Source organism: Saccopteryx bilineata, chromosome 12 (assembly GCF_036850765.1).
Source record: "Saccopteryx bilineata isolate mSacBil1 chromosome 12, mSacBil1_pri_phased_curated, whole genome shotgun sequence".
Taxonomy (NCBI): Eukaryota; Metazoa; Chordata; class Mammalia; order Chiroptera; family Emballonuridae; genus Saccopteryx; species Saccopteryx bilineata.
In genome coordinates, this window is record NC_089501.1 from 19,699,865 (window position 1) to 19,720,021 (window position 20,157).

Below are 20,157 nucleotides of genomic sequence, written 5' to 3' on the forward strand. Positions count from 1 at the left end.
AGGGGAAGCACTTACATCCTTGCAATAGTGTTGTCACGTGCTCCTGCACTAATTGCACAATGTGCTTGCAGCTGGTAAAGCAGTGAGCAAGCCTAGCACAGCTATTTTCCCCACAGTGCTGAAAATATCTTGTCTGGATAATCCTGTCACAGCCCTTTAGCCTCTCTTATTCTGGGCAAATACACTGTTTGCACAGGGTGGTGGTCTGTGGGACTAGACAGTCTGTGATGGTCCCTGTTGGTGTTTCCTGCAAGGTAGGTGGAAACTTGCATATCAAAGAACAGGGGAAAGAAACAGTGGCAGGTGTTTCCTTGAAGCTCTTTAGCACTAGTTCCTGTGCATGCAGCAGCTCCCTGTTGAGGGAGAATGGGCTCTAGATTTTAACTAGAACTGCAATGAGCAGGGGTCCATGCTAGAGGTAAAAAATAAAATGAAAGATGACAAGTCTCAAAAAGATTGGGATCATGAACACCATGCAGAAAAAGGCAGGGGAAATGCATTTTCTCCACTGTTTCCCTAAAGTGGAAGGTAAATCCTGACATGTTGGATACACTTTTTTTACAATAAGTTTTACTTTAAGAAAAACAAACATAAAAGAAACTAAAGGAGAATTAGACTGAAAAAAATATGGCAATATAATTCCGAGTATTTATTGTTACCCTATGGTAAATGAAGCTGATTCAACCTAGTTATATAACTTAAACCAATCTCAAAGATAAAGCCCCAATTTTTTTTATTTCTCTGATTCTGCACTTCAGCCTAATATAAACCAAGGTGGCCCCAATGTTTTGGTCAGATCACTCAGAATTTTTGCTAGTAAGTGTTATAGATTAAACATATACACGCATATCTACGTACACAAAAATCTCTACAGCTCAGAATGAACAGAAATATGATGACTTTTATAAACATTTTTGACAGAAACATCAACTGGTTTTTTAATTGATGATCACTTGCGAACCATTAGTAGTTCCATAGAGGCAAATATAGACAAACACAGCTAACCTTGTAAAGACAGACATTTCTTTTCTCAAAGAGTAAAAATGAAATTCATCTCTGATGATTCAAACCTGAGGATAAATTAAATGTCTCTCTTAATGTTTTATTGCCACATTGCATTTTCTTTGGGGATTGGATTCCATCACTAGTGTCACTGTCTATGGCTATCAGATGTCTGAAGAATCCAGTAAATCCTCTACACAATGTGCCAGTTCTCTCTCCTTACGCTTCAGCCAGGAAATAATGACCATTCAGGCACCTGTCCAACTGAGTAACAACAGCTACCAATTTAGACTTCAGAAGGATATTTTTCCCATAAGCAGGTGATGCCTGATTTCTTACTGTCTCAATAGTTCTTGTCAGCTACGAACTATTTGTATAAGAATACAAAATAAATTTAAAAGATTTAAATCAATAAAGTAGAAATTTATTGCCTCATGGTTTTCAGCAAATTTCAAAAATATATAAAAATTTCTTATATTAACACTAACTTCTAGTTATTTAAAAATTTCCATATAGAGGTGAATGTTTCTACTTTTTGTAAAATAACAGCACTGTATGACAGCATAAAATTGATACCATGACACATTTTAAGAACAATTCACTTGAATATGAACCAATCCTGGACATGGGGACAAAGAAGAAGGTCAGAGGTGTTACAATTTACCTCCAAATATATGTGCTTTGTAATTAGGTAAGAGTCCAATGTCCCTAAGTAGAAGTCTAAGCACCAGATACTGGTAAGAATCATAAACCATTTTATTAGCAGTAAAGTTTAAAGATTGTTTGGTGGTTTACAAGGTCCAAGATTTTCTTGGTGGCCCAAATTAGAACTTTTAGATGTAATAAAGAGTTATCTAGTCTCATAGTGGGCGCTGCATGTTCCACAGGAACATAAACTTAATCAATAGACCAGAGATTTTAAATGGGAGTGCTGTAAGAGCACACCGTTGTGCCGCAAGAAATTTTAAAACATGCAACATCTGATTATTTAATCAGGGTACTGACATCTTTTCCCTTAGATTGTCAAATAAAGAAATGACAACAGTGAACAATAGCTGTCCAGTGTGAAGAATTTAAGTTATATGTATTCATTTTTGTCAGATTAGCAAAAATTATAATACATTTCTTTTGGTGTGTCACAGACTTTTAGTAATTAGCTTTTGTGTGCCATGAGATGAGAAAGGTTGAAAACCACTGAAATAGATAAAATCTTTAAAATGTCTCCAAATTAGAAGTGAAGATTTGTTTCACTGGCTTGGTTCTCCTTCCTTCATCTTTAAGCTATTTACTTTTATCAAATAGTGTTCATCTAAGCTCTGTGTCTCCAATGGTGCCAATGGCAATCACGCACCAATAGGTTTTTCCAAGACTCTCTGAGCTCAATTTTTTCATATATAACTTGGGAAGAGAGGCCATGGGTACTGAAAATGAAAAGATCACTAGCAACAGCAATCAATGAGACTAACATTAGTGAAAACAGGTTGTGCTAAATGATTCTTAAGAATAAGTTTATTTTGTAGTGATGTCTTTCTGAATTATTTTGTTATATGCATTTTGCTTATGGTGAATAATTTTATCTACTTACAATCATAATGAAGCTTATTGTTGAGTAAGTAGTTTATGATTTTGTTTAAGACTTATATGGTCAGTTTAAAACAGTGGTCCCCAACCCCCGGGCTGCGGACTGGTATTGGTCCATGGGTCATTTGGTACCGGTCCGCAGAAAAAGAATAAATAACTTACATTATTTCTGTTTTATTTATATTTAAGTCTGAATGATGTTTTATTTTTTAAAAATGACCAGATTCCCTCTGTTACATCCATCTAAGACTCACTCTTGACACTTGTCTCGGTCACATGATACATTTATCCATCCCACCCTAAAGGCCGGTCCGTGAAAATATTTTCTGACATTAAACAGGTTTGTGGCCCAAAAAAGGTTGGGGACCACTGGTTTAAAGCATATAATTTTTCTCTATCAATATGATACATCTTTAATAAATAAAAAATATTATCAATCAACATTTTGAAATGACAGACTCAAGAAGCTTAAAAAGATCATCTTTGTCACCAAGACAACCATCTTGATTCTTTTAGATGACAACCGTTTATTAAATTATTATGAGGATTGTGAATTTCGAAGAATGCCTTTTATTATTATGTTTTCTATATATATCTCACAAGTTCCAGATTATATAAAATGCTCACTTATCATTTTTCTTATTTTAATATTAAAAATTCAAATTATTCATTTGAACATAGAATATTTAGATATAAGATTTTTGCAAATTGTGAATAGGATTCAAAAGTTTAATTATGATACACAACCAAGCAAATACTTGTATCTTTTTAGTGGCTAATTAAGAAATACTAAGGAGATATATTTTATAAAATCCTAACTATTTTTGATTAACATACCAAATGGTATATGGTTCTTTATATTTTCCATAATTTTCTGATAATGTTTGTGTTATATCAGTAAACAAAATTTTGAGTAAAGTACACCACCGACCACCACTATTTCTGAAGAAAATAAGGAGAAATATTTTCCCTCATGTTTGTGATTCAGTGGTCATACACTTTATATATAGTGATAGGCAAACATTGAGGAAAATTTCCTTTAGGAATGGTGAATAACATAAACATAAAAATGGTTTGGACCTTTATTTTGTTAGGTGTGCGTCATTGGTAAATTTCATAAAATAAGCTAAACTAAACAAATAAAAATAGTAGTTTCAACACTGCATATGATTGACCTCTACAAATATTAAATAAATATAAATTTTTTAAGTTTCATTTTTGCTATTAATTTAGTAATCTCAGATTAATCAATTATCCTCTTCAAATTTTATATTCTCCACTATAAAATGAGATTTATTATGCACATGTTCATAAACCAGGCAGAGGTGGAAATGATTACAAATAATACCTTTATAAGATAATCACTGGTACAATTTAAGATTTAGATAAACTTTTGATAGTGTTAGTATGTTAGTATTTGTGTTTCACATTGTATGATATACTAGACCAGATCAATGTGGCTGTACATCACAACCATCTAGGGAGATTTTAAAATTTTCCTGAGCTGCAGTCCAAACTTAATCAATTACTGTAGTCTGTCATGGTGAGGAAACTTTTAGAGCTCTCCAATTTGAATAAGCTCTCAAGTGGTTTTAGAACCACAGTCAGAACTACTGTCTCTGATGTTTCTCAAATTTTAATGTGCATATGACTCACCTAGGGATCTTCTTTACATGCAGATTCTGATTCAGTCTAGGTGTAGCCTGGTTCTGCATTTCTAAATCACTCTCAGAAGATGCTAATTTGGCTGTTCCATGGAGCCTGCTTTGAGTTGCAATACCAATCAAGGAACATTAAACACATTGGTTTTGTTGAAATTCTTGGGAAGGAGCATAGGCTTCTGTCCTGAGTTGCTAACGTAAAAATATATTGGCCTCACGCTTCTGCTGATCATAACTGCCATCAGGAGAGAATAAGCTGCCTGAGAATTAAGCAGAAGCAGGTGGACAAATAAGGTCAGGAGCAAAGAGAGAGGATATGCTAATGACCTTATAACAAAACCTGTATCCTAGACATCCCTGAAGTCAGTTTTACTCTTGTATCTTTCAGCCAATTAAAGCAATAAAGCCTCTTATACTAAGCCAATTTGAAATGCATTTTGGTCTTTTGTGAACAAAATAATTCTAATGAAAACATCATTTGAGTCTGATGCACAGAGTTGAGAACCACTGGTAAGTTTTCCATTTTGCTTTTTTTAAATTTTATTTTGCAGCAAATTATTCTAAATGAAAATACATAATCTGGAATAAGTAACATGTTAAGGCATTTGATTAGAAGCAGAAGCTTAGTTTTTCAAGATTTTGAGAAAGGAAACATACAGAGCTGGAAAAAAAAGAGTCTGGAATTCATCACACCTAACGGGCTGTCCATTCTTACACATCTCAATTACTTATACAATTTTACTTACAGGTAAAAATTCAGAAGCAGAGTTTATTCTTGCTCTAACAAGAACTACTTAAAATGGTTGGGCCTGAGCTGAGTTGTCTCAAACAGCCTTTTTATTTCCCATGACAACGCGGAGGTCTGATCTATTGCTTCCTTTGGCCTGTCCCTTCAGGCTCTGGATTTACCCACTATATTTGCATCATCTTGGTTCTAAATTCCTTGCCTTGATGGCGACAGGTTCTTTTTAGTAGCACATGGTACTAAAGTTGCCTGACACCGTGGATTCAGAATTCACTACAGCTGCAACTACTTGGGAAGTGCATCTCTGGATCATTCACCTTATCTGCCTTTCCCTCTACCTCTGCAGCCATTTTCATTCTGAAGCCCACCTCCAAGCACACTGTCTGTTCTTTCTCGGCTTTGTTACCCTGCCACCCTTGATCTGATCAATACTAGGAAAGAAAAGCAGAGAGGAAAGCACTGAGTTCCTGCCCAACCTCAGGACAATATGCAACAGTGCAGTTACTAAGCTGAGCTCTGATCTAGACTTATTTAGAGAGATCCAAAAATAAATGTATCTTCTTAACAATGTAACTAGGACCAACCTAGTAACCAATATTCTGAGGCTATGAATTTTAACAGGCTTAGTCACCTTTCCATTCTACCTTCTTTCCTCACTCACCATTATTTTGGACACTTAAAGTTCAGCCTTGTGTAAACCACTGAAGCTGCCAGAAAAGATAGATGCAACAAAATCTCTGGCAAGGGAATTTGTCCATCTATCTTACTCCCGATGACTAGATGCAATCTTCTGAATGGCTTAATCCTAAAGTCTTGAATATTTATGATGCTCAGATGTCCTGACTTTTTCTTATTTACCCTGACTGCAATAAGCTATTGTGGATTTCAATAAAGTGAGCAAAATACACAATAAAAAAGCTGATTTTACATTTATTGGGTTCTTTTTGACCTAAGAAGATTTAGGGTAATTTAAAAACACAACTATAAGGAGAATGTAATTTGTTTTGCTCTAAGTAGAGAAGAGACACTTTCTTTGCCATTGACGTGTCAGGTATAATCTTACAGAAGAGCAACCTTTGTATTTGAGTCCTGTTCAAACTTATTTCAAAGAGCAAGGAGTTAGGAAGCAATGAAATTTGACATAATGCAGAGAAGTCTCTGGTGTTTCCTCTAGCCAAGAGATGATTTAACACATAAGGATATCATGCCCCTATTTAAAGACCAGCTTTTCCCTCCCAAAAAAACATGAGCAAACCTATGAATGACTAAAGATATTCTTTCTTAACTTTAAAACTAGATGTCAGCATCAAAGTGCAGTTCTATTTTTAATTTTTGAGGAATCTCCATACTGTTTTCCACAGTGGCTGCACCAGTCTGCATCCCTACCAGCAGTGCAGAGGGTTCCCCTTTCTCCACATCCTCACCACCACCTATCGTGTGTTGTTCATCAGTGGATGAGTGGATTAAAAAACGGTGGTACATATATACAATGGAATACTATGGGGCTATGAAAAAGAAGGAAATATCACCTTTTGCAACAATATGGAGGGACCTGGAAACTATTATGTTGAGTGAAATAAACCAGGTAGAAAAAGAAAAATATCATATGACCTCACTCATTTGAGGAATCCAAGGAATAATGAGAACTGAGGAATGGAACTGAGACAGAGGAGGGATCAAAGGGACCAGAGGAAAAGAGGACAGAGGGAAAGGGGATGATAGGAAGGGGTAAACCTGAAGAAAAGGGGGGAGGGCGCTGTAAGGAGGGGGGCAAGGGAGATGTTGAGGGGAATAGGGGGGAGGGGGAATGCATTCGGGGTGACCCTAGAATCTATGTAAACACAATTAATTAAATAAATAAAATAGATGTCAGGAAACAATAATATAAAATTAATTTTTAAGAGCCTATTATTGTCTCCTAAAATTACATATTTTAAAGAACATAAATGCCATAATAATTATTTTTGTATAGACTTATTATAGGTTGATGTTTAAGAATAAATTATAAAAGAAGATAAAGACATACATCATACTGTACTTGGAAATATTAGTACAAAAAATTTTTTAAGCTATATATCCACTAAAGAATTACACTTTCTGTGGCTGTTTACCCAAACTGAGAAGTCAGCATCACTTAAATATTAATAGAGCAATTTGAAAGCAAAATCATATTAAATGTCTTAGAAACCAGTACTTTATTTTAAAAAGAAATAAAAAATCTTAAGATGCTTATGATGACTAGACATTTAACTTTGTTTTAAGAATACTGAGTTCTGTGTGTGTGTATATTTGATGAACTTGGTTTTAATTTTGACTTGGAACATTTATGAATAACTAAGAGAATTAAAAATATGATTTTTGAAAATTAGAGTTTACGTATTTGCAATTCATCCTTATTCAGTTCAGTTTGCATATGATCACCTCACATAATCATCCTTATCATTATCAAATATGCAGTAGTCAAACTGTTTTATTTCACTTACTATATCAACTGATCATTTATTTATCAAAATCTTGAATAATGGTCTTTTCAGTGCACTATTTTAAATAAGGTGAGCTGTTATTTACTTTTAATTTTTTTGGCTATAGTATCCAGTGTTCCATTGATTCTGATATTAGTAATGGATAATTAACTTTATTAACAATACCATGTAAAAATTTATTATAATTATTTATTTACTGTCTTATTTAACAAACTAACACTATCAGCTTTTAATAATGTTGTAAGCAAAGACTTATAAATTGTTTGGTACATAAAAACAATTAAAAATTTATTGATAAATAGCCTGACCAGACAGTGGAGCAATGGATAGAGCATTGGACTGGGACACAGAGGACCTAGGTTCAAAACCCCGAGGTCACTGGCTTGAGCGTGGGCCCATCTGGCTTGAGCATGGGATCATAGACATGACCGCTGGCTTGAGCCCAAGGTCACTGGCTTGAGTAAGGGCTCACTTGGTCTGCTGTAGCCTCCAGTAAAGGCACATATTAGAAAGCAATCAATGAACAACTAAGGAACTGCAATGAAGAACTGAAGTTTCTCATCTCTCTCCCTTCCTGTCATCTGTCCCTTTCTGTTCCTCTCTCTGACTCTCTCTCTGTCTCTGTCAAAAAAAATAAAATAAAAAATTATTGAAAAATACATTTGTTGAAAGGATAAAATATGCCAGTGTCCCTAAACAGTGATGATCTAAGGACACACGTCGCTGACCGTGATGGAACGCTGGGCCTCCATGCTCTGTTCTCAGGGTCTTAAGGTTATCCAAAAAAAGAGAAAACATTTATTTTTTATTAAACTGACTTCAGTTTTTGCCTTTGACAATCTCAAATATTTTGCAAAACTCTGCATCTTCCATATTTTGAAGGTAACTTCTAAAATATAATTTAAAAAGTTGCATATAATTTACAGATTATTGTAAAATTTGACATTTAAAAATAAAATTGCTATATCCTTTTTAAAATTATATTTATTTAAAAATCAGAATTGACTATATTTTGAAGCTCTTTATTATCAATTTATAATATTCATAAGACAGCAAGCTCTTTTAAAAATATTAAAATTTTACATATTTTCCTTATCTCTTTTATTCAATATTTTCATTGTACAAAACTTTATTCTGGGACTATATATTTTTATTTATTACACCATCATACTTTTCTAGCAAAAAATATTTATATTTTGAAATTTTAAAATTTCCTTCATATCCTTTGATTATAGGAGTCTTACAAATCTTCATAAAAAGTTATAAAACCTAAAAAGCAAAATTTTATTAAAAAGGTATCTCTTTATAAGATGCATAAAGCTTTAAATATTTTTTTATGTTGATGGCTAAATGAATAAATTATATATAATGTACTATATATATATTTGTATATATTAGTGAATTGGTTCTGCAAGTAGTATATAATTTAATTTTTGTCAATATGAGGCTCAAAATACTAAGCATTTTCTATTAAATGAAATATGATGTGGTTTGACTATAATTAAATTATGGTAAATTAAATATTTTAGAACATAATTACATTAAGTATGTTTTAAATTCATTTTTGAACAATACAAATTTAATCTGAAATGAATCACAGATAAGTGGCATCTATGGCTTTATTCATTGCATCCTTAAGCTTCATTGTCTCAGAAAATATCCCAGTTATATTTAAGAGAGTCAATGTCACTAACCTACACTGCTTCAGTTGTTTCAAAATGCTCTCTTTTAAGCCAAGGATACTTATTAGTAACAAATGTTGAGAATAACTAAAAAGTTGCTTATTTTAAACTTTTATAAGCCATTTTTAGGTTTTATTTTTATTTCCTAATGCTACTCTTTTTGCTTGCTCTCATGGGTTTCTCCCTCAAAAACAATGCGCTCTTTCACATGATTCAGCTAAATGTAAGGCCAAGGTATCAAATGAAATTTGTCATTGCACTGATCACCCCACTCTACCATATTTCTGACTTCGGGACATCCCATAGTGACACAAAACGTGCATATCAACACAATGCTTCTTTAGCAGATGTAAGCAGGACAGGGCATGGAAGGCCAATGGTTGTTTTTGGTTAGCATTCTAGAAGTTTGGAAATGGGAGGAGGGTATTTTATTTTGTAAAATAGAAGGAATATTATCATATCCATGTATATGGTCTCAGGCAGATCAATTTTAGGAAGGCATACAAATGCAATTTGGTTCTTTCAACGCTATCTGCACTTCTGTATCACTCAGAAAGTGCAGTGTTAACATATTCATGATGTGTATGCCCTCATATGAAGAATGCTATCCAAGAAGATTGTTCCAGATAAACAAGGCACACCTACCATACACAGCACATCACTTTTCCGGGAAATGGGATTTGCAATGGTTTTTGATTAGTATCCTTATACATATAATTATATACTAAAAATATAAAATTTTATAATGTTTCAGCCATGTGGAGCCTCATGATGGAGTGTTTGGTAATAGAATTTAATATTTTAAAATTTTGATAAGCTGAAAAATAAATATGCAAAAATAATATAAAGACACTAAACACTATATCTAATACCCTAAAATTATATTTATATAGAACAACATAAGTTAAGCACAGCATATTCAAAAATTTCATCCATATTAATAATTTATTTAATAATAAATCCTGCAACCTTAAGTTCATTCAATTATCCCACATCAAATTAGAACTGTAACTTTACCCATAAATAACTATATGGTTGAATCTTTATTTTGGTAAAAATGGCAATAACTGTACAAATTTAACTAACACTTCTAAGTGCCTTTACATAAAATGCTTCATATAGACAGAAGGTAGTTGAATGGATAATGCATTGTCTTATAATTTAGTAATGTTATGTAGCTAATTATTTAATATATCTGAATGAGAAAGAATATTGCTACAGACATTAATAAAGAGTAATTTAGACAAATAAAGATCAAATGTTTCTAGAGACAAGTATTTTAGATTTTGAAAATAATACTTTATGGACCACAATTTGTAAACATAAAAATATGTAACATAATCCATCATAAAATAAAGACAAGCTCATAACATCTCTTTCTCAATAATAATATTAAAATATGCTTTTAAATGAGGAATAACTATTAGAAATGGTTTATAAAATATTACACATTTCTTTACAACTCCCATTCCTCCATGACTCTACAAAAGTTCATAAATAAAAAATTAAGCCTTGGCTGTTTGGCACAGTGGTAGAGTGTTGGCCAGTCACGTGGATGTCCCAGGTTCAATTCCTGGTCAGGGCACACAGGAGAAGTGACCACCTGCTTCTCCAGCCCTCCCCCTCTCCTCTCTCTCTCTCTCTCTTCCTTTCCAGCAGCTATGGATCAATTGGTTCCAGCAAGTTGACCCTGGACACTAAGGATGGCTCAGTAGAACCTCTACCTCAGGCACTAAAAATAGCTCAGGTGCCAAGCAATGAACAACCCATATGGGCAGATCATCTGAGCTCGCTGAGTGGGGCACATGTGAGAATGTGTTTCTCTGTCTATCTTCCTCTCACATAAAAATAAATAATAAATAAAATTGTAATAAAATATCTTTTCTTTAGTCCACTTCAGCTAATGTTTTTAATTATGTAGCTTCTGTGCCCAAGATAGAGTACATAAATGTTTTCTTAAATGTCCATTTTCTCATGTAACTTTGTAAATAACATTAAGAAAATATGTTCATATGATTTTCAAATCAATTCTCCTTCTACTAATTCTTCAAAAATATATTAGTGTACATGATTTTAAACACATATATCCCTTAATGTGTTTTAACTAGTGAGTGTTATAGACATTTTTTAAAGAATTCTAAATAACTCTAGCAGTTTTACTGTTGATTTGATGAATCAAGACAATAACTTAAGAATCAATAATTAAACAGCTTAATTTTAAATAATTCCACTGGGAAAATCTAATCAAAAGAATAGAACAGATTCTTTATTAAATGCTAGATATTGACTTGGCAAATATGATATTCTTGTAAAATTTAATTTATAAGTGTAAGTAAGAAAACATTTTTTTGTTTTTTTCTTTTTTATATCCAATTGGAATAAACATACACAAGCTATTATTTCCAGATTATGACAAGTAACTAATTAGTTTAAACTTTGGCTATGTTCTAGGTACTAAGCACTGGAGATCATATATAAAAAGACTATGCGTCTGTCCTCAAAGAAGCTAATCTAGAATCTTTAAACCTAGATTTGATTGCTAGTTTGTCCTGAGTTTTGGGGTTCTCATGCTGGATTTTGTGAGTCAAGAAACTTGTCTTTTCTCCTCTCCATAGCTTCCTGACCATTCTTATTTTTTGAAGACTTTGTCATACATAGTGTGTTTCTCTGGTTTAGCTCTCTTTGGTTGGACAAATTTATATTTTCCAAATTAATATACACAGTGGATTTTACCTCATATAGTGAAGTGATCATCATCTGTTCATGCAATACTGAAACTCCAGATTTGTATCTCACTGTTTGTATACACAATTGTTGTAGGGAGTTAGCAAAAGAAGCCAACAAGATCTTCTGTAGAATAAATATTCCCAAGATATTGCTGCTAAATATGCAGCAATAATTAAAACATTGCAATTGCGCCCAGTCTGACTTATGTATTGATATTTTCTCTGTCACACCAGATATCCTCAGGGCAATATCCCTTGCTTTTTATTGTCTCTCTTGCAGATGTAATTTCTACTCTTTCCTGCAAAAATCTCTGCCCTTCTGAGGCTCTTACACATACCTATATCACTTTTTTCTAGCCTTATTGGATGCATTTTTGAATTAGTAAACATCCCATTCAGTCACTAAGGATATCAGATATTCTTGCAAGGCAGTTCTCTATACCAGTGGTCCCCAACCTTTTTTGGGCCACAGACCGGTTTAATGTCAGAAAATATTTTCACTGACGGCCTTTAGGGTGGGACGGATAAATGTATCATGTGACCGAGACAAACGTCAAGAGTGAGTCTTAGATGGATGTAACAGAGGGAATCTGGTCATTTTTTAAAAATAAAACATCATTCAGACTTAAATATAAATAAAATGGAAATAATGTAAGTTATTTATTCTTTTTCTGCAGACCCATACCGCATGGCCCATGGACAGGTAAGGGTTCGCAGCCGGGGGGTTGGGTACCACTGCTCTATACCACATCCAAGCACACCTATACTTCTTCAGGATCGTACATGATACATACTGACTGAATATAATTGTGCCTCCACAATTATTATCCTCCACACTATCTCAGCCACCATGTCCCATAAAAATAAAACAAAACAATCAAATAATAAAATAAAAATAAAAATCTAGAATAAAAAAATCTGGCCATGATTAGAATAAAGATTATGGGCATGATCTTCTTGGGCCATTTTCAAGTCTACAGAATCCATCCCTTCTTCTTGCAATTCCAACTTACACACATTGATCTGTGTGTAGATGGATTCACACATCTACTGAAGAAGGCATCAATCTAAAATCAACTGAGATAAAATGGGATCATCTTGATTGGAAAGAACTGAAAATGTCTTTTTCTAACTATAAATCTTGATCTAATCAGGAAATAAATACATTAAAATGAAATTAAGGCTGAACTCAAGTAAAATCCTTTTGAGTCATGCTGAAAATTGTTAGTATAGAGAAAAAAATTGTTTCAAAGGTAAAAACAACTGACCTTTTTTTTTCAAGGGAGGTTCCTCTATTTCTCCTAAACCAAGACAAAAAGAGCAAATTAAAAAATCTTTCAACATAGTGTGATACTACTTTTCTATTTTCTTTTTTTTTATTTTTAAAAAAATCTATAATATTTGACCATAACAGTCCTTTATATTACCTAGTTTCTCAAATTCAGGTTTTAAATATAAACTTTATGTACATTAATTAGACAGAGTTTTATGAGTTCAGTAAAGTTGTGGCTGTTATCCAAATTATACATTATACATCAGATTAATTTCTATTGTTCATCTCCACCTTTCATGGGAGCCAAGCACATACAAATTCAGACAAAGTCATATAAAGGGCTAAAATAATAAGAGCTTTTCTGGTAGTCGAGGCTGAACACATGATGTCTGATGACTAAGGTTGTCCCTAAAAATGTCACTAAAAAGCAGACTCAGAATGCTTTGTTCTTTTGACATCTACTCAATAGCAATTTATGTGTGACTTGAGGTTATTTCCTCTTATTTATTAATATAATGAGACCGTACATACATTAGTTGCATAATTGTGACATTTAGAATGTGTCCTCAATTCTACACCTTCATTTGGTTCAATAAATATACTTTTGATTATGATTTTTAGTAAGATTGCTTTCCACTATTTGAATTTGAATAATACATATGTGTATAACACATTTATATGCATAGTTAGTTTTATGGTTATTTCAAATTTTCTAAGGATAAGCTTTATAAATAGCTACTACTTTTCCTCAAAGAAGCTTATTAATATGTTTCTACTGTGGGTTTGTAGTAGTGCAAAATAAATCCTTTACCATAATACTATTCTAATGGCACCAGTTAATTAAGACATCTTTGCCATGATGGCGGATAAGCTACAAAGTGAAGCCAAATGAGAACAATTTATTGTGTTTGGCATCTTGTTGATTCTCTATGAGCACTCAGAAGTATATATTTTAGTGTAGACAGACCCAAGTTCTCATTTGCATTTAAACTTAAGTAAACCATTTTAACACATATCTAATATTGGCCCTAGCAATTAGATATGTCTCTATGCTCTTTATACCTTTATCAGTGTCCTCTTCCCCATCATCATCATCTTCTTCATCACCCTCAGACGAGATGATGTCAGACAACAACGAAAAGAAGCCATAGACCCAGTCCGTGGTGTCCTCCACAGCATGATGTATGAATTTTAGAGGATCAGAGCCAATCTTGGAAATAGAACTTGCTAAAAGTAATTTTAAAAGAAGAAAATTTTACAATAATTTCCCCTCAAATTAAGAAAAATTGAATTTTTCTTATTTGTCCTTTTGACTAGTAAATATGTTAATTTTACAAATTTAAATAGCTCTTGGCTGTAATTTTTTTTTTCTGCTCAGAAATACAAACCACCTTTGACATAGTGTTCATGTGTATTCAATTAAGAGGAAAATTATTGGGTGACTATAGTCCAAATACAATGAAGTAACCAAAAATAAATTTGCCCTTGAGAAGTATTAATATATATACTTCAAAGGGGAAAAATATGAATAAATTAAAATAATGTATACTTATGTTATCCAAATTTTAATATAAAATCTAAGTTTATATGGATGACCAGGGACAGAAGAAATAATGGTTGGCCTATATTGTACTGAACAGCATCATGGAGAAGATGGCTCTGTAAATTTTCAGATAAACAGTAAATTCCAACTTGATTTAAGAAGCCATGACTAAAATAAGGCTGATAGGTCCATTTATTATAATTTGTGATACAGTCAGGAAAATATGAAATTGTCAAAGTAGTGATCATATCAAGCTCCAGCTAGATTCAACTGGCTTATTCTTGTTAGATAACCTAGTATCTAAAAATAAAAAGTCTTTGAACTTCTAGTAACTTTAATGAATAGAATTAGAAAACAAAATGAAGTCTATAAATCTCATTTTTTTATGTCTTAGGAGCTATAAAGTGTTTGCAGAAGACAGATTAAAAACTAAAAATGCAAGTAATTAGTCATTTTAGGGATTTTCAAAATGTTCTCATTCAAATTACATAACAATTTCTCTGAAGAAATTTTAAAGGAATAGCCTTTAAAATCGGATTGAAGAGGTGATCTATCTAGAATCATGGTATTCATGGTATATATTGCACCTAATTTTTTATTAATTTGTAATTAAAACTTAGATTTTGTTTCCCTTAATTTTAAAAACTTCTTTAGCTCTTTAGAGATTCTTTTCCCTTTGATATCTTAAGAGACTAGAATTAAACCAACATATTATATTACCTAAAGGTTAAGTACTCCAAAACTAGTCTTTTACTCTGACTGTGATAGAAAGTCACTGGAAGAGAAATAAAGTGATTCAACTTACATAATGTCATTTGTTCTGTTGTCTATTGAAAGAATGCCAAGTTAGAAACAGAAATATCAGAAAGGAGACAAAGACAGTAATCAAGAGAAAAATTACAATAATTTCTATCAGAGTTTTAACAGTATGTGTAGTAAGATGTGGTCAGATTCTAAACGTCATTTAAAAGATGGAATGAATAGTATGGACTTACAGTATGGCTGCAGGATGTGAGAGAAAGAGAGGGATACAGGATAATACCAAGGTTTTTGGTATGAGAAACTAGAAAAATGGAAGTACAATTGCCTACAATGGGGAGGACTGAAGAGAGGCAGGGATTTGGAGTGGGGAGTAGTTGAGTTTTAGACTTGTCAAACTTAATTTTCCTTTTACACATTTATGTGGCAATATATCATAATGTATAGCTCAATGATCTACAAAAAGGAAGTCCTTGCTGAAGATAGAAATTTGGGAGTTGGAGAGAGAAAACGTCATGATACTAAATGTGATCAACAAGAGAGTTGGTCCAAGAGCACTCCAACATAGCAGATAAGAATAAGTCAGAGATGGGGAAGAACCAGCAATAGATTCTAAAAAGGAGAGATAAAGAGATAGTGAGGGAGGGAGGGAGGGAGGGAGGGAGAAAGAGAGAGATTGAAAGGAAGGAAGGAAAAAGAGTGTCAGTAATAGATGTACTAGATAGATACCAAGTAAAGAAATTGTTTTGAGGAGGATAGATCAACTGGTAAACGTAATGATAGGTCAAGTGAGAATGACACTGGTAATCTTCAAAGAGCAGTTACAGTGGAATGCACTCAAGACCAAATGGGAAGAATTTAGAGACAGAGTTTATTGTAAAGTAAGTGACAGAGATTCCTAAATGGTTATAGGAGGACTAGAATCATAGTGGTTTTTCTGTTGTTGACACTGTTAAAGTAGAAAGAAATATTCTGTTTTTATGCTGATGGGTAAGATACCATGATGGGGGGGGTGAGAAGATTGCTGAGGAAATTTTAAATATTACACTCTGTTTCAGGAGATTCACAATCCATTCAAAAATAACAAGTTATAAAACTCTGGTCTCAGGGAAACCTATCTCCAGGATTCAGTGTCATTGTAAATTTATTCTTTGGTCTTTATTTTACTACATTCTGGAGAGTTTCATTTGAGCAAGATATGATAGTCTGAGTGGTTAAATTAAACCTTACGGAAAGGAAATAAATGGATTTTATAATTGTAATTGAGAATTTTAAAAGAATTATATGAAAGAAACTGGATTGTACTGGCATCATTATGGCTTTTTAGCACTAGTATATTTTATATCTGATGGAAGAATACTGCAAATGGGCTTTTTATGATCTCAGTAGATTGAGACCATTTCCCCATTCACATTCTTTCTAAGTGTTCACTGAGGAACATAACAATAAAATCCAACAAAATCAATATCTGTTTAATTACCCTTACGCTTAAATGCATTATATAAACTCTGCAGACATGTATATTGCCTGGTCCTAAAATAGTCAAATCAGGCTACTTTCATGAAGTCAATGTTGCTGGCTTAAGATCAGCTTCTCATTTTTAGCCATGTGGACAACTTCAAAAAGATGATATAGATACCGAAATAGATGTAGATGTAGAAATAGCACAAATAAGATTGCAATCCTCAAGTCAATTCTTATCCCTTCTCTCAGACATCACATCAAACTCATATCAGTGGTACTAATATACAATGCAATGAAACTGTTTATTAATGTCTTCTTTTTTAAGAATACTCAGGTAATTGTACTTTCTTAGCTATTCTGTTTCAATGAGTTGTATTACAAATATTACAGTGAGAATCATCATAAAAAATAGTAGTAGCTAACACTTATTAAAATACATATTACCGGTAAGATGCCATTCTGAGAACTTTGCATATATTAACTCACTTTTTTCTTCCAATAATCCAATGTTGTAGATATATTATTTTATCTCTGTTTAAAATTTAAAAACACTGAGGCACATAGAATTTAAATAATATACATAAAGTTACACAGCTAGTAAATGATGGAGCTTGATTTGTACCCTGCAGAGCATGACTTTTAACTATTACATTATACTGTTATCAAATGGACAAAAACATTAATTTGCATCTGGTTCTAAAATAAGATTTTGGATGAGAGATTCTGGGAAGGTTTTTTTTTTTTGCCATTAATATGGGGAACAAGAAGTTTGTTGTATAATATCACAGAACCTGGAGCTGTGGTAGCCCTCTACTGTATAGCCATGAGGGTGGTAGCAGGCTCACTGAGAAAGGCAAAGGTTAAAAAGGAAAAAAAAACCCAAAAACCTGAGTCCATGACATGGCTGAGGAATTGAATTATCCAATCTTGGAATAGTCACCCTACTTCCAGCACTTCTGTTATAGGAGATAAGAAACATTTTCTAGTGTTCAAGTCACTCTTAATTGTATCTTCTGAAACTTGCAGAAATATACACCACCAGATACAGGGGAAACTGCCTTAGACTCCTTGGTAAAAAGAGAGTCAAGGAGAAATTTAAATAAAATTTTTATTTGTTCTTTGTCTCTGAAATCAAACTATACAGATTCTTAAGTTTCTATACATTCTAGGGTAATTAAATTAGTCCATTTTTCTTTCTTCCTAAAGAACCAATTCCATGATTTCACCATTATCTTTGACTATCGGTCTTAAGTTCTTTAAGTTATATTAGACTATTATTTATTTATTGTATCCTGAGAAACATCAGCAAACAATGGTTACAAGCTTGGGCTCTGAGCATTGATAGCATTCAAGTTCAAGCCACTCTTGTTCTTTGCCAAGCTATATTAGAGCCAGAGACAAATGGAAAAATTAGTAAAAATGATCCTGTCCTCATTTAAAATTTTGATATTTTGTCATCACAGATTTTTCCATGAATTTTTTCATTTTAAACATTGCATTAAAATGTCATTTATTTTAATTTCTGAATTTTTTAGAACACTTAAATTTTGTACCCGAAGCAAGTTCTTTACTCACCTCAGACTAGTTCTAGTGCTTTCCCCAGTTAATATCTGTGTGATGTTCAGAAAATTAACTTTTGCCATGCTTATAAAATTCATTGAGGCCTCTGATTTTCAAAACTCTCTATTCTAAATCAAGACCCTAACTCTTCATGCTGGTTATTATCCCTATATTCATTCTTCTCATACTCCAACTTATAATATACCCAGTTCTGTCTAACAGTATTATATAATAGGGGAAAACCCCAAAGTACTCTGTGCTTCTGTTTGCTGAATTGTGAAATGACAATAAGGGTAATAATACTTACTTCACAAAGTGCTATGAGTGTTGTATAAAATAATATATACAAATCACATGGCACAGGGACCAATAATTAATAAATGTCAATGTTTGAATCCTGAGTGATTCCGATGGGCTTCCCAGCATGCTTGCTGAAGCTAGTATCTTCCTCTTCCCCTCAGTGGCAGCCTCAGTGTGTGATCTCACCTTCTCTCAGAGGCTCCAGATGCTATCCAACTGCCATTCCCAGTATCCCCTGGAATATCTGGCACCTCGATTCTGACTGTATGGTATCCATTCTCAAATAAATTACCTCCTAGTTATAAGGCTGCCCTCATACATTCTTTATGAAACTCAGGAAGAGCTGAGAGGAAGCATCTCTAGATTTTCCCATCTGCATTTGTCTGATCCACTCCATGGGATGGCAGGAGAAGAGGAGTCTCTGTTGTCTTCTCATTCTGCTCGTGAGTCTCTGCCTGCCCTGATGGTGCTTATTGACCACAGAGAAGTAATTTCCTGCAAGGTTGCACAGCTCCTAATTGGTGGAGCTAGTATTCTAAGCCATTGTTCTAACCCCCAGTACCTGCCTTCAACTATGTTGGTTCTTATCTTGAAGATCATGTATACTTCTGTTTTTCTTGTTTTGTATTTTGCTCATTTGTTTGTTTTTGTTTGTTCATTTTTTGCTTGCTATATATGCTTAGCAAATAATTTCTGTTTAGATCACACAAATTCTATTTAATGATACATGTCAAGCAGTAAGCAGGGCAATATAAATATTAAAATGAGTAATTTTTTTTTTACCTTTGAGATACTTTTGGTCCAATTAAGGAAATATAAGTTAAAAAAGTATTGTAAATATAAATCCTAACACTATCAATATCATCATAAACTAATAAATATTATAAAGAAATGCTCATTATTAAACATTCAGAGTATAAAGAATTCTACCACTCTTTCCTTTATTTACTTTTTTATTTATTCATTACCTCATGTTAGTATTTATTCAAATGTTTATGTGTTCATACTTTGTACTAAACACTTATAAGCACTAGAAAAAAAATTCTATAAATTAAATAGACAAAGCTATTCTTTTTATAAACTAGTGAAGAGAAATAGTAAATAAACAATCACACCCAATTAAATATATACAACTTGCAAAGAGTTCTATGACTAAAGAGTAAAAATTATAATGAAGAATTATGGTAGAGTTACTTGATTATCATTAAAAATTCAGGAAAGGATTCTTTAAGAAAATGAATTCAAGCATAGCACTGAAAGATGTATAATAGCTAGTCTATCAAAAAGTATTAACATATAATATGATTTATAGTTGTATCCATCTATATGAATAAACTTATAAATCCCAATATAAAATCTCATTTGCTAAGGTTCAAAC

The 20,157-nt window shown here is 32.8% G+C and overlaps 1 protein-coding gene across 18 annotated transcripts in view; it reads right to left on the reverse strand.

The window, feature by feature from the left end:
* TRDN (triadin) overlaps window positions 1-20,157 on the reverse strand; it is a 411,085-nt gene that overhangs the window by 314,640 nt on the left and 76,288 nt on the right. For all 18 annotated transcript variants that reach the window (XR_010727714.1, XR_010727713.1, XR_010727716.1 and 15 more), the window contains exons 3-4: window positions 14,216-14,380; window positions 13,149-13,181 (exon numbers count right to left, since the gene is read on the reverse strand). Coding sequence is in view for 14 of the 18 variants with exons in the window: in XM_066248538.1 (XP_066104635.1) it covers window positions 13,149-13,181; window positions 14,216-14,380 (198 nt within the window). In the remaining 4 variants the exon portion in view is untranslated. The remainder of the gene's footprint in view (window positions 1-13,148; window positions 13,182-14,215; window positions 14,381-20,157) is intronic.